The sequence below is a fragment of the Triticum dicoccoides genome, chromosome 5A, assembly GCF_002162155.2.
Source record: "Triticum dicoccoides isolate Atlit2015 ecotype Zavitan chromosome 5A, WEW_v2.0, whole genome shotgun sequence".
NCBI lineage: Eukaryota > Viridiplantae > Streptophyta > Magnoliopsida > Poales > Poaceae > Triticum > Triticum dicoccoides.
The window spans coordinates 308,470,870-308,486,003 of NC_041388.1; the positions used below are offsets into that span (position 1 = coordinate 308,470,870).

A 15,134-nucleotide genomic window follows, 5' to 3' on the forward strand; every position below is an offset into this window, starting at 1 on the left:
GCCAGGAGCTACCGCAGCCGTCGCCGCCACCCCGCGCCACCCGACGCCGCCTAGAGCCCTGCCGGAACCCGAGCCGAGGTAGCCGCCTGCCGCCCCGGTTTTCTAAGAAAAACCAATCCAATTTTTTTAGAAAACCCTAATTTTATTTTTTTAGACTGGTTAATTTTTTTCTCTGGTTTATTTAATCCAGCGAGCGTTCACTCTTTTGTTTGTTCTAACGAACGCGTTCACTGTTTAGTTACAGATAACGAACGTCCGTTCGTTAATCTGTTCGTCATTTTTCTTTTTCTCGGATTTATCCGCGATTATTTCTGATCGCGATTTCTGATCCGATTTTCGTTGTAGTTTAACTTTTCGCTCATTTATCAGAATGAGGCGATTCAAGCGCCTAGAGTTTCGTCTTGAAACCCTCTGTCTTGAAACCCTCTTTCCGTTTAACCAACTCAAACAAGTTTTTGCTTCTGTAAAATTTGACCTAGGTCTAGATTGGCAAATGAAGTTTCTTTCTTTCGCCGTTTGACTTTCGTTGCTTTGTCCGATTTGATTCTTTTTGTAAACCAGAGTTTTTAAGTTGAACTTTCTGGTTAGTTCTCTTATTTGAGTTTTACCCGTGCATTAGATGAGTACTTATTGTATACTTGTTTGATTGCGATAGAGTACTCGGAGTGCGTCGCTTGCTACTTTGAATCTCTAGGTTTTACGGATCATCAGCAAGGCAAGTAGCACCTTGATCATACCTCTTACTACCCAGTTTTTATTGCATTAGATCAATCCTCAAACATTGCATGATTAGGATCTAACTAAATTGTGGGTTTGGGAAGTAGATGAGGTAGTACCTATTACCTGTTTTATTATTAAACCCTTGGGAGTTATCTCTACGTTTGCTTATTATGCCATGCTATGCTAGTAAACGTGGATTCGGTGAGTGTATCCATGACAGATGTGAGACTGTTATATTAATGGTTTATTTAAGGTGGCAACTTGAACACACATTTGGGTGGATTGAGGCACCTGGGTATTCCAGCGATTGCCTGTTTTTCTTTATGGACCGCCACCCAGGCTCAAAGGGATCATGAGATTATTCATACTAGAAACTTCCGTGTGCAGCCACAAACTACTACGGGCTCTAGCATAGTTGATTAAGTCGTGCGAACTCTTACAGTGGTAGACTAGCATATGTAGGGGAAAGTAGGTGTAGCAGTCTACCGGATCGTAAGGTGTTAACGCTTCTGAAAGACTATGTCTCGGTCATCCATTTCTCAAACACCATGTAGTGCAAGAATCCCAACGGAGGAGATCGAGTCTTGTGGGGAAAAGTGCGCAAACCTCTGCAGAGTATATAAACTGATCATGGTTAGCCGTGTCCCCGATTATGGACGTCTTGAGTATCTAGTACTTGGATTATCATGTGAATCTCATCATGTTACCTTAATTAATATTGTTGGGTTTTAAAGATGATGCTAAATTGGGATTGAGAGGATGTCTATCTTCTCAATGTTTAACAACCACCATGATAGTTAAATAAAATTTATTCCTTTGCAGTAGGGAAAAATTGGCTTTATGCAAAAACTGTAACCATAGAGCTTTCCACCAGCCATATATGCATGTAGTATAGCATTATTCTTTCATTACTCTCTATGTGTTACATTGACAGCATATTCCATGTGCTGACCCGTTTTCGGGCTGCAACTTCATGTTGTAGACTTTTCAGACGACGAGTAAGGTGCCTTTAGGTCGTGGTTCTATACTCAGTGATGCCATTGGAGTTGATGGACTCGCTTATCTTCCAAACCTTCCGTTGTTATCGTTATTAGATGGCCTTAAGCCATATTTATTATAATAAGTTCTCTTTTGAGACATTCGATGTAATAAGTGTGTGATTGCTACTCTGTTATAAATCCTTCAAGTACTATGCATGTCAGCATTACTGATCTAGGGATGACACTGATGCACATAGATCAGACTGGTTGAGGTCTGGTCGCTACAAGATGGTATCAGAGCACACGTTGACTGTAGGACACGACCACTAAACTAAAGCCCTAGATCACTACTCACTCTTCTCATTTCTGACTCCTCATCTTTTCTACTCTTTTAGGATGGCGGATGCAAGGAATAAGTTTACACAACCGGATGAAGATACACCCTTTGGACGTCACTTAAAGGAAGTCACTAGATACCTGAACATCGGAGTACCAAGCTTCACCGGAACCTACAACGCCACTTTACCGGAAGAGGAGCGCTGGATGATTCAAGTTCAAGTTCCAGGAAGGACGTTCATGCCAGTCACTGAGCCCATAGAATTTTCCTTTGATGCACCAACCTGGAGTCTAGGAAAGAGCATGGCAGCTCACATCGTCATGGGACATATTGGAGAAGTTTACCGCAATGATCTCAAGGATACTATCTACCAGATTTGTGGGCGTCGAGATGAGCACTGGGAGATGATCAGCACCAAGAAGGATAGAACAATCACAGCTTTTATCCAGGAGTTAAACCAGCACATTCGACGTCAGGAGAACCAGATGTGTGCAGACATGATAGATCTGAAGAAGGCGAGGACAAGAATCACGGAACTGGAGGAAGAACTCAAGGCTACACGTGAAGATTATGAGGACGCAATCGTCGTACTAATGGAGAAGAATGACGACCTGATCAAGAAGATCGGAATATTCATGGGAGACCCTACACCAGTAGAAGAATACGAAGAACCCAAGGAGATTCGCCTGGAAGACTACATCATCATCGACGACACTGACTCGGACCCAGACGATAGCGATGATGACTATGTTGATGAAGCTGGAGCAGATATCATGGAGTCTGCAACCGAAGAATATTTCTAGTAGACCACCCCATCAGTAGTAGTATTCCACCATGTAAATAGAGTAGTCCGAGCACTTTTGTGATAGTTAGACCGATTGTATGCCCTTGTTTGATTGAATGAAGTGAATTGTTTGCTTTTGCCTCATGTGCATATGGGTAGTGTTTTCTCTCTAGACCCCTCTCTATTCTTAAATCTCATCTTTTCTAAACCCATCAGATGCCTCCGAGACGTGACAATGGATTTTCATTCCCACCGGAGCTCACTCAGTTGATCCAGCAGCAGATACGTTGATGCAGTTGCTAGTCCAGAATCAGAACTAGGGGAACAACAACAACAATCCACCACCACCACCACCACCTGTGGATCACTTAACCCGTTTTCTTAGGCTAAATCCACCGGTGTTCTCTAGTAGCACCGAGTCTATAGTAGCAGATGATTGGCTCCACAAGATTGGAAGGGAGTTAACCACTACAGGATGTAATGATGCTGAGAAGGTGCGCTTTGCCGCACATCAGTTGGATGAACCAGCAGCATCATGGTGGGAGAATTACACTGTCACCTACCCTATAGCCACGGTGACATGGGATCAGTTTCAGCAGGCTTTCCGTACTGCCCATGTTTCAGCAGGAGCTATGGCCATGAAGAAGCTTGAGTTTCGCAACTTGCGCCAAGGAAGACGGACAGTTGGCCAGTATGTGGATGACTTTAGTAAGCTAGCACGTTATGCCCCAGATGATGTTGCTACGGATGCAGCTAAGCAGGAGAAGTTTCTGGAAGGACTGAATGATGAGTTGAGCATGCAGTTGATGGTAGCAAACTTCAACAACTACCAGGAGTTGGTAGATCGCGCTCTTATGATTGAAGGGAAGCACCAGCAGATTGAGAACCGCAAGAGGAAGTATGGACAAGTGAAGTACAATTCAGGAGCTCAGCAGAAGCCACGTTTTACCCCTAAACCAGGAGGACATTTTCAGCATACCCATGGAGGAGGTAGCTCGCACAATCATAATGGCCCCAAGAATGGTAATGGGAATGGAGGAAGCAACAGCCAGAATCGTACCAACCCGTCAACCCCAGCTAAGAGAGACCTGAGCCAAGTCACTTGCTTTAAGTGTCAGAAGACCGGATAGTATGCCAATGAATGTCCTGAAGCCCAGAATGGAAGTGGCAATGGAAGCTCTGGGAAGAAGCCGAACCCTTTCAACAGGGGACAGGTGAACCACGTAAACGTGGAGGAGGTTGAAGACCAGCCGGATGCAGTAATCGGTAAGTTTTTGGTTAAGTCTTTTACTGCAATCATTCTTTTTTATACTGGTGCATCGCATTCATACATATCAAGGGGGTTCGCGGATAAGTATAACCTGCCCACCAAGGTTCTTAGAACATCTATGCTAGTGAGCTCACCAGGAGCGAAGTATATGGCCAGCCGAGGATGTTTTCAAGTGCCATTGACTATAGGTAGGCATGTGTTTCCCTCGGATTTGATCATTTTGGAATCACAAGGTTTGGATGTAATTCTGGGTATGGATTGGCTGTCGATGTATGGAGGAAACATCGATTGTGCCAGTAAGTCGATTTTGCTTACCACCCCAGAAGGAAGAAGGATCAAGTATGTATCCCGACATGTGCCTAAGAGGACTCAAGTAAATTCCTTATTAGGAGTTGTGCAGGAGGAAGTACCAGTGGTAAAGGATTTCCCTGATGTATTTCCAGAGGAGTTGCCAGGCATGCCACCGGATAGAGACATCGAGTTTTTTATTGAGCTTTTGCCAGGCACTGGGCCAATATCTAAGAGACCATACAGGATGCCTGCAAAGGATTTGGAGGAGATTAAGAAGCAGATTAAAGAGTTATTGGATAAAGGATATATTCGCCCAAGTTCTTCGCCTTGGGGATCGCCAGTACTTCTAGTGGAGAAAAAGGATGGATCGTTAAGGATGGTTGTTGATTATCGAGGATTGAATGAAGTAACAATCAAGAACAAATACCCACTACCGATGATCAATAATCTGTTTGATTGATTGCAAGGAGCTAAGGTATTTTCCAAGATCGATCTGCGATTAGGATACCATCAGTTGAAGATTCGAGAACAGGATATACCTAAGACGGCTTTTACCACAAGGTATGGGCTGTATGAGTATACCGTTATGTCATTTGGTCTGACTAACGCACTTGCATATTTCATGAACATGATGAACAAGGTATTTATGGAGTTTTTAGATAAGTTCATCATAGTGTTCATTGATGATATTCTAGTTTACTCGAAGAATGAAGAGGAACATAAAGAACATTTGCGTTTGGTACTTGAGAAGCTCAGAGAATATCAGTTATATGCCAAGTTCAGCAAATGTGAGTTTTGGTTGAAGGAAGTTGGATTCCTTGGACACGTTATATCCGGAGAAGGAATAGCAGTAGATCCCACCAAAGTTTTCACTGTGACAAATTGGGAAGCACCAACAACAGTTGGAGAGATCCGGAGTTTTCTTGGACTTGCAGGATACTACCGGAGATTCATTGAGAATTTCTTAAAAATTGCGAAGCCTATGACGTAGTTGTTAAAGAAGGATACCAAGTTCAAATGGACTGAGGAATGTGAGGCCAGTTTCCAGGAGTTGAAGAAACATTTGGTTACATCACCAGCGTTGATTTTGTCGGATCATAACAAGGATTATGAGGTGTATTGCGACGCTTCACGCCGAGGACTTGGAGCAGTGATTATTCAGGAGGGAATAGTTGTTTCATATGCCTCACGACAGCTTAAGCCTCATAAGTTGAATTATGCCACGCATGATTTGGAGTTAGCAGCCGTAGTACATGCATTAAAGACTTGGAGACATTTTCTCATTGGAACCCATTGTGAAGTGTACACGGATCACAAGAGCTTGAAGTATATTTTACGCAGAACGAGTTGAATCTCAGGCAAAGGAGATGGTTGGAGCTCATCAAGGATTATGATATGAGATTGCATTATCATCCCGGGAAGGCTAACGTAATAGCTGACACATTGAACCGTAAATGCCATGTCAACACACTAATGTCGGGAGAATTACCAAAGGAGTTAGCCGAGGACCTTCGTGAGCTATGTTTGGAGATAGTTCTGAGAGGCTATGTAGCAGCATTGGAGATTCAGTCTACTTTGATGGATAAGATCAGAGAAGTTCAGAGGACTGACAAGGAGATTGCTTCTATTAAAGAGAAAATGAGCAAAGGAAAAACTAAAGGATTTCGTGAGGATGAGCACGATACCTTATGGTTTGAAGACCGTGTTTATGTGCCCAATGACCGAAGATCAGGAAGTTGATTCTGCAAGAGGCCCATGACTCACCATATTCGATTCATCCAGCTATAAGAGAGAAATCTCCCCAACCACCCAGCTATATTCTTGATAATCCTGTCTATAATGGGTTGCAAGTCTTCTTTTCTAAGTTTTTTAAAGTGCAGAGGCACACCTAAGTACTTAAAGGGGAAATCCCCCAGCTGACAGCAAAACACCTGAGCAAATTCCTTAGCCATTTGATCAGGTACATTGATAGTATGTAGGTCACTTTTGTGAAAGTTAATTTTCAAACCAGAAAGTTTCTCAAAGCAAGTTAATATCCACTTCAGGTTCTTGGCACACTCTACAGAATTGTCAAGGAACGGGATAGTGTCGTCAGCATATTGCAGGCTGACCACTCCCCAGGAATTGCATTAGGCAGAAGCCCACATATCAAGTTATTATTAACAGCTTTCTGCAGCATTTTAGAAAAAACATCAGCCACCAAATTAAACAGCAGGGGTGAATGGGGTCGCCTTGTTTTAAACCTTTACCACCAGCAAATTGAGGGCCATTGGTGTCATTAATTCTGACATGGAATGTCCCCTGGTGAATAGTAGACATCACCCACCCCACCCATTTACTGCCAAAGCCTCTAGAAAGAAGCATTTCCTTCAGAAAATCCCAACTTACTCTATCATAGGCTTTCTCATAGTCTAGCTTAAGGATTAAACCACTGGAACCAGACCTATGAATCTCATGAATGACCTCATGAGCCATAACCACACTTTCCAAAATGAACCTACCTTTAATAAAGGCAGTTTGGTTAGATGAAATAAGTTTGTCACACAAAGGGGAGACCCTAGTGGTCATGGCCTTGGAGAAAATTTTAACAGCACAATTGCTTAAACTAATAGGTCTAAAGTTTTTCATATCTCTAGCCATAGGAACTTTAGGAATGAGGGTAATGATGGCATAGTTCAGCTTATACATATCTAGAACACCAATCTCAAAATCTCTAACCATCCACATAAAATCCTCTTTAATTAAATCCCAGAAAGTTTGGTAGAATAAAAAAGAAAGGCCATTAGGGCCAGGAGCACCACTGGCAAAAGAACTCATTATAGCTTGTTTGATTTCATCTTCATGAAAAGATCTCTCTAGGATAGGGATGGCAATGGGTCGGGTTTGGGGCGGGTGGAGTTGGTCCAAATCCAACCCATGACCCATCTTCCTACCCTCAGCCCATCCACCAAATTATCCATGGGCACAATTTGTGCCCATGCCCAAACCCGCTGGATACCCACATACCCATGCAGCTCCATGGGCATAAAAAAGTCAGCGTGAAGCCTTTCCAAAGATCAAATTAACTCATCATCATTCACTCACAAATGACAACATAAGCTACATGCATAATTAGGCGACAAGTAATACGATGAGTCCTTAAGTGTGACATACCAGAGGTTGATTCTGCAGCATATGGCTCATGGCACAAGTTGCATATTTCTTGCCATTTCCCTTTGATTTGCTCTTTCTACTGTCACGGCATATGGCCCCACATGTCATACAAGTATCCATTGGATATCCATGGAGCACAAACTATAACCATGCCCAACCCGGCTGTTCGTGGGTATCCATATCCACGGACCCATGGGCAGAAATGTGCTCCATACCCTTGCCCAACCAGGTCGGGTATCCAGATCCATGGATAAAATTGCCATCCCTACTCTAGGGCTTCTCTTTCCTCATCATAAACCATTTCATCCACCTCCCAGAAATCAGCATCTAAATGAATGTCAGGTCTAGGTTCAAAAGCAAACAGCTCCTTATAAAAGGAAGTAGCCACATCAAGCATATCTTTGGTGGAAGTAACCACCCCCCCTAGGCTGTTCAGTTCAGTAATATGGTTCTTTCTATGTCCATGGTTAGCAAGAGCCTGAAAATAGGCATTGTTCCTATCCCCCTCTAAGATTTTCCCGTCCCTCGATCTCTGCCATAAGGCAGTCTCTTCTTTTTTCCAAATATCATCAAGCTCCTATTTGACATTTTTCATCCTCTCAGAATCATCCGCAGAAAGCTGTTGAGATTCAAAGAGGACATCAAGGGCATCAAACTCCATAAGGAGTGCCTTTTTCTTTTTTTTTCAAAGCAGCTTCTCTGTTAATGTTCCAACCCTTGATTTTTTCCTAAGCACTTTAGCTTTAATCATCCAATTGTCAGCAGAAGACTTAGAGGAGGCCACAGAATTCCAAGCTTCTGTAACCACCTGGTGGAACCCAGGTTGGGCTAACCACCATTTCTCAAACCTGAATGGTTTTGGGGTTAGTTGGAGCCCTAGCACCAGTATCAAGTACTAAAGGCACTCCCAACCCCGGGAAGAGCAGTCAAGGTAGAAAAGGGAAAATGAGCATCCCAGTCCACAGAAGTGAACACTCTATCAAGGACAGCAAAAATTGGAGAGCTCTGATTATTAGACCAGGTGAAGACTCTATTAGAAATAGAAATTTCCATCAGGGCCCATCTATTGACCCAATCATTAAAGAGGAAGGTAGTTTGTTGATTAACATGCCCACTGCTTTTCTCAGTTTCATTCCTAACTAAATTGAAATCCCCACACATCATAATAGGATAAGAAGCAACATTCAAAGTATCATGCAACTCAGCTATAAAATCCATCTTAAATTCTAAGTAAGCAGAACCATAAACCAACACCATCTGCCAAATAAATCCATCAGTCTTATTTTTGATAGTAGCTACAATAGAAAATCTTTGGTTAATAAAACCAATAATCTCAAAAACATTTTCTTTAAAGCCCAAAAGGATCCCACCAACAGTATTATCAGCAGGTAAAAAGTGCCAAGCATAGTCATTAAAGTTATCAATAGTTTTGAGGAAACCCTCAGCAATAACTTCTCTTTTAGTTTCTTGGAACCCAATAAAGTCAGGGTTAGTTTTGGCAATAGTATCACATAGGCACTGAATTTTCCCAGGTTGTCCAAGGCCCCTAATATTCCAAATTAGACCTATCATAACTAAGCAATTTTAAAAGGGTGAGATAAGCCACAAGTCTTGGCCTTAGTCAGTACGGTGGGTGTTCTTCTGCAAGCATTAGCAGTGCCCACTGGCTTACAGAAAGAAGCACTCACAGGTGTGCTAACTAAATCATTAACCTCAAGATCAAGATTCTCAGGGAGAACATTTTCGTAAGGGTCTGTCTAGGACACATCTAGATGTGACATAGTTATGCCACATCTAAACTGATTTTCACTCTGTTTGTGGTCTATTTTTTTTTGTCCTAATTTTTTTTGTTTCTTGTTGATGCATTATATACTTGTGGAAGGTTAGATGTGACATCCTTAAAAAACATCTAGATGTGAATTAGACACTGTTTCCGTAATTTGTTTGTACAAGCTGATAGTAGGAATATTAATTTTGTTTCCATAATAAGCATATGTATATATACGTACACCCGGTAAAACAAGAACATGCAGTCACGTACATACTGCATATGGCTCAATCATCCATCCATCCACAGTGAACACCTATCTCTCTCTTTCTGTTAGAACAGAAAATTCCATAGAAAAATATCACTCCTGTGCAGCCTGACGTTTCCACGGCGCTACGACCGGCCTGGCGGGGCGGCGGCTAGGGTGGCGGAGACAGTCGCAGAGCCGCCGGAAGAAGTCGACGACCGGCTGGATCCGCGACAGCAGCACGAAGACCGGCCCGAGCACGCCGCCGGTAACCGTCATGATCGCCATCGGCTCCATCGCCCCCCCGCTTCTGGTGAAAGAAAGCTCGCCGCAAGATGCAGAGATTTGGTCTCTGTTGCTAGCTAGGTGAGATGAGGTGAGGTGAATGGAAGGTGACACATCTTATATGCTGCCTTGCTGCGGTAACCGCGGGCAACCAAAACGCAAGTCTATTTATGGAGGCAGGGAGCAGTTATCAGTGCTTGGCCAAGATCCGACTCAGTGCATGCAAGTTGAAACAGACAGCAGATTCTTTTTCAGGTAAACACCAAATACATAATGGTAATACCAGTTGCAACATCAGAGGGCGATTACATATACATACATATACTATATACTGATGATTGATACGATACATAGAGATGGTGCTACTCATGTCTGGGAGCATGGTAATTTCCCTGCCATGAGAAGCATGGATGGAAACAGTAAAACGCAAATGGTACATCCATTAGCCAGGTTAATCAAACTAATTACTACCATCCTCGACAACACGATACAGACTCACTCGGTTATTAGAATCCGTTGTTTTACTACTACTATTACTACTACTGCTGCTTCCTCTACCGATATGATCCTAGTCGAGCTTTTCAGCCAGCGGTTACAATGCAAGCAAGAACTGCTATAAACCCCAGAATAATTTCCTGGCGTCAAATAAGATAAAATAAGCGATTACCTGCTCCGCGCATCTCGAGGCACTCCGATCATCATGGGTCACATCCATGGCGATCTTGGATATGAGCAGGAAATAATACCATCATGGTCCTTCGATGGTGATCCTGCTGAAGGAGCGGGAAATGCCGTCGCCTCCCTTGAGGCTGTGGAGCTCCGACTGGATTGTCTCCATGATCTTGGCCTCTTCCAGGTCCGGCGTCGGCACCCTCACATGCATCGACCCTTGCTTCGCGGGGCCGACGCTGTCCTGGTTCCTCAGAGCTTGCTGCTTCACATAGTTGTACAGCTCCTGGTGGAATGGATGGTCGTACGAGTAGCAGTTGACTTCATCCGACGACGAGCCTGAACCGGACCCTTCCCTCTTGCAGAAGTGCGGGAGTGACGCGTAGTCCATAACCTGCGCGATTGCCAGCAAATACAGTGGGTTTTAATCAGAAACTCGCCAGTGTATCATGTATCATGGCTGGATGGGGCTCATCAGCAGCTACAAAGTCAGATCAGCTGGACCACCCAAAAATCAGGAAGCCAGTTGTTAGCACTACTTTCCGGTCAGTTTATTCGATTTTGCACCGATAGGAAGTGTGTTCTATTCTATCAGAGAATATAAGATGGGCGTGTGTAATGTTGGGCCCACTACCATAAAGAATATAAGATTAATTAAGAATATATACCTTCAGTAATTCATCTCTTCCAGGGCCATACAAGACTTTGATCTTCTTTTTAGTTCGCTCTTGTAAAAGAGGCTTCACAACCTGGCCATCAGTGAGCAGAAACTCCAATCAGTTTACTGGAAAGATGTAGCTGTGGCAACAGCCAAAAAATAAATCAAGTATACGTGCACTGACCTTCCAACATGCCGAAAAAACATATGGAGCGTTCACGATGTAATACGTCTCGGTTTTCTCAGGATAATTAAGGTCATCAACAGCTGTTATCGTGCTCAACATCTGTATCATGCACAAAATATTGATAAAGCACATTAAAATATTTATATTCCTCGAAAACTAAATGCACTTGGCAGGCAAAAATTCAATGCGTAAACACAAACAAGCGCAGCCCATGGGTTGCTCGATCAAATACAGCAGTGTAACTGGCAACCAGCAAAGATGCAGATCTCAGTCTGATATCAGGTAATTTCCATCCTAGATTCATGTTATTGAGGTTCTGGCATGCACATATGGCACCTTCAGCACATGAATCTTGATCAGTACTAAGGTTGGACTGGATCTCAAATTCTGTAAAACACATCTCTTAGACAAATAAAATCTGGCATAGCTAGGCCAAATGTTCTGTGTTTTAAAATGCTCTTAACTTATAAGGCTGTGTATCTTTGTGGTCCAAATATATTCATTGACATTACGTAATAAATACTATATGTCGTCGTGTTCGAGAAAGAAAAACGATGTCATTCCATGACACCACATCTGACAAACAGTAATTAGGTAGTCCAACACTATCACTGGCCCCATTAAGCAACATGCACATAACTTTCTGACCAGCTGACACCTCACTCAGAATAGACAACTCCGATGTCAAGGATCGGGACAGGATGACCGAAAGAAACCAAATCATATCAGAAATGATAATAGAAGGAGAAGCAAACGAGGGAACAAAAGTATGAGATATTTTATCAGGCCCACAGATGACTTGATGGAGGGAACAAATGTATATGAGAGATTGTATCAGGTCCAAGACAACTGTGAGCAGTGCTTCAGTCTTCATGACTCCATATCTTTTAGTTAAACAATTGGACCACTAGTTCTAATAACGGAGGAATATATTAATAATGTTACTTCCTGTTATCTCAGTAATTATGCAGTTTGGCAGAACTAGAAAAGTACTGTCAACTGTGCCAAGAATTCGGTCTTCGACTAACAGAAACAAGAGGCCTAATGTATTCCTTCAAAGTTCATACCACTCATTGCGAATTGTCATTACAAATGAACTCGATTCTAAACATGATATTGTATTCTTGATTCTATTTCCCCTTCAACTCCTATTATTTCAGACAGCTTGATGACATGTAGATGAATTCTAGGACTGTTGCCAAATGTTTACGCTCAGATATGTTATAAAAAAAACACAGATGCAAGAAACTTATGGAGACTTCAGTTCAGATCCTTCAGAAGTTATACAAAAATTCTGATCAAAATTTAAGAATGCAAGAAATAGCCTACCTTTATTTGGTTCAAAGCAGAAAGCTTCAGGCCAGTCATATCCATAACTTTCAAGCAGGTGTTAATCTGTTTTCCGGACATCTCAGATGCACCTGGCTAATGAAGAGAAACAAATATACTTAGTACTATATGTTTATGTAAATCTGTTCAATGAATATGAATAATGAATAAAAAAGCACTCACCAGGACAACACGATCTCGATACTCATTCATCTGTATGTGAGACTGCAAATAGTAGTTCACCTGCAGCAAAATGAGATATTTTAGAAGAAAAAAGGTCAAAAAATAGTATTGTGTGTCCCTATTAGTTAATTGGTCTAATTAGTAGCTAACTGACAGTCCTGTGTCTCAAGAAAAAAAATCATTTATCTGATCATTAATCTTGGTAGTACTTGATTACTGCAACTCAGTCTCAGAACTAGTGGTATAATCCCTTGCAATATTTTGGATTTAAACCCAAAGACTGTGAATTCCAAGACAGTTAACACTTAACACCTACCGATGCTCTGTCAAAGGTACTGAGCCCAACACCGAATGCATAGACAGGTTGACCCTGCAAAAGGCAACCATAAGAAATTAGAGCAAGGGCATCACCTAGTACAGACGATGCAAACTTCTTGAAAATGGAAAGAATGGTTTATGAACATCTTCAGACTAGTTGCCCGACTAAAGGAAGGCATATTATTACCAGTATTAATTAAATATAATCAGAGATGTAATGTTTGCTCGTAACCAGCTAGTCAGCAGGAACTGATCAAATGGCACCATCAAAAGCATGGAAATAAAGACAAAACTGGGCCTGATTATTGTACCTGCTTGGAATATCCTGTTAATCCAACAAGTAGTGTATCACGAATAGATCTATACAAATCAGCGGGCAATATTGGTTTCTGCATCGAAATAAAATGGTGGTTGCTGGTCAGAGGAATAACATATGCTAAAACAATAGTAGTACTACAGTGCTGTACAACTATAAAAAAAACAAGACTTTGTTGACGGTAAAAGGCAATTACGGCTAGAACGCTGTCAATCTCATTCTGAAGCCTCCAATTCAAGCAATCCATTAGCTGCACCAAACGATCAAATGCTTTATATTGCAGATAACAAGTTGCTTCATCAACAGTACATCATATAAGCTTCTGTAATAAGCTTTTTTTAAGGAATCTGTAATAAGCTTTTATTTACCATTTTATATGCTTTAGGAACGTTCCATTCTCTGGCCTTGAGAAAACGCAGCAGAGTCCCTCGTGGATATCCTTGGTGCACATTCTGTACACATAACAGTAATTAAGCACTATTTGTTACCCACTAGCAAGAAGTTTAATCTCAAACAACAGTGTCAGAAACTAACTGGTCGGCAACGCAACACTATACGGTATAAAAATCATGAAAAAGGCGGTGCTGATATCGTGATTCCACCGCGCAGAAGAGATAAAGAAGATAAGAAACTGTTGTTTCTCAGTGGAGCTATCGAATTGCGATCCATCATCAGTGCTTGCGCGGTGCGCATCCAAACGGTTCCACCCGAGAGGTCCACGACGGCGATGATACTCGTCAGGACAAGGACTCGTCATGGACCGAGTAAAGGTCCAAATCGCAAATTGAGACCCCTCTCTCTCTCCCCTAGAACAGTCAAGACGACATAAAAACAAGGTGTGTCAAGATCAGACGACGGCAATTTCTCCGGCCATAACTCGCGCTCGCCGAGCTCCATACGCTGCCTGGATAGGTGGCCCAAGTTCAGCTTAGTTTAGTCCTCGCGTGTGGAGTGGTAAACGGCGCAGACTGCAGAGTCCAGCTCTCCTACCGGTGTGATCATGGGCTCATGGCGTGCTTGACCTTACAAGGTCTTTGTCACTCTAGAAGCGTGCTTGGAAGCAACACTCCAGCAAGCCGTCAGACACGACTTGAAGTATTGAAGGAGTACGAAGGAAAACAGCGTTGGAGCTACAAATAACGAACATGGGAGGCGCCGCGCCGACAAAACAGTTGTGGCTGATGTACCAAAGCTCCTTTTTTTTCTTTCTTTCTTTCTTTCTTTCTTCTTCTTCCCAACCACGGCACGAGTGCCGAAATTGCAATTAGGACCTGACCAAAATACTAGTGCTTTTTTAGATCAAGGAAAGTGCTGGCGCCTCCAACATCTAATGAGGAAAAAAGAATATCTCTATGCGAATAAAAAATAAAATAAGAAGTGATCGCGTATAGCCGAAAGCATAGTTTAGCTACGGATCTCTATCATGGTGACGAACGGCACACAAACGTCAGCTGTATGGGTGGGGGGAAAGGAAAGGGTCATTCCTAAGAACACCCCAAGTGATAATAACAAGAGAATTTCAAGCAAGAGATGCCAGAACCACAATTAAGCTCAAAATCACATAGTATAAGCTGTTAAAGATCCAAAACGTTTCATCGTCTACTAACAAGTAGTAGGACAGCTTTAAAAAAAAAACAAG

At 42.4% G+C, this 15,134-nt stretch overlaps 1 protein-coding gene across 1 annotated transcript in view; it reads right to left on the bottom strand.

The window, feature by feature from the left end:
- Nucleotides 1-10,131: 10,131 nt before the first annotated feature.
- The window catches only part of LOC119301156 (phosphatidylinositol/phosphatidylcholine transfer protein SFH9-like), a 6,389-nt gene continuing 1,386 nt past the window's right edge, over nucleotides 10,132-15,134 (bottom strand). The window contains exons 3-11 of the mRNA XM_037578065.1: nucleotides 13,864-13,947; nucleotides 13,692-13,745; nucleotides 13,491-13,568; nucleotides 13,178-13,231; nucleotides 12,862-12,921; nucleotides 12,679-12,774; nucleotides 11,347-11,448; nucleotides 11,173-11,253; nucleotides 10,132-10,898 (exon numbers count right to left, since the gene is read on the bottom strand). Of these exons, the coding sequence (XP_037433962.1) occupies nucleotides 10,584-10,898; nucleotides 11,173-11,253; nucleotides 11,347-11,448; nucleotides 12,679-12,774; nucleotides 12,862-12,921; nucleotides 13,178-13,231; nucleotides 13,491-13,568; nucleotides 13,692-13,745; nucleotides 13,864-13,947 (924 nt within the window). The 3' untranslated portion in view covers nucleotides 10,132-10,583. The remainder of the gene's footprint in view (nucleotides 10,899-11,172; nucleotides 11,254-11,346; nucleotides 11,449-12,678; nucleotides 12,775-12,861; nucleotides 12,922-13,177; nucleotides 13,232-13,490; nucleotides 13,569-13,691; nucleotides 13,746-13,863; nucleotides 13,948-15,134) is intronic.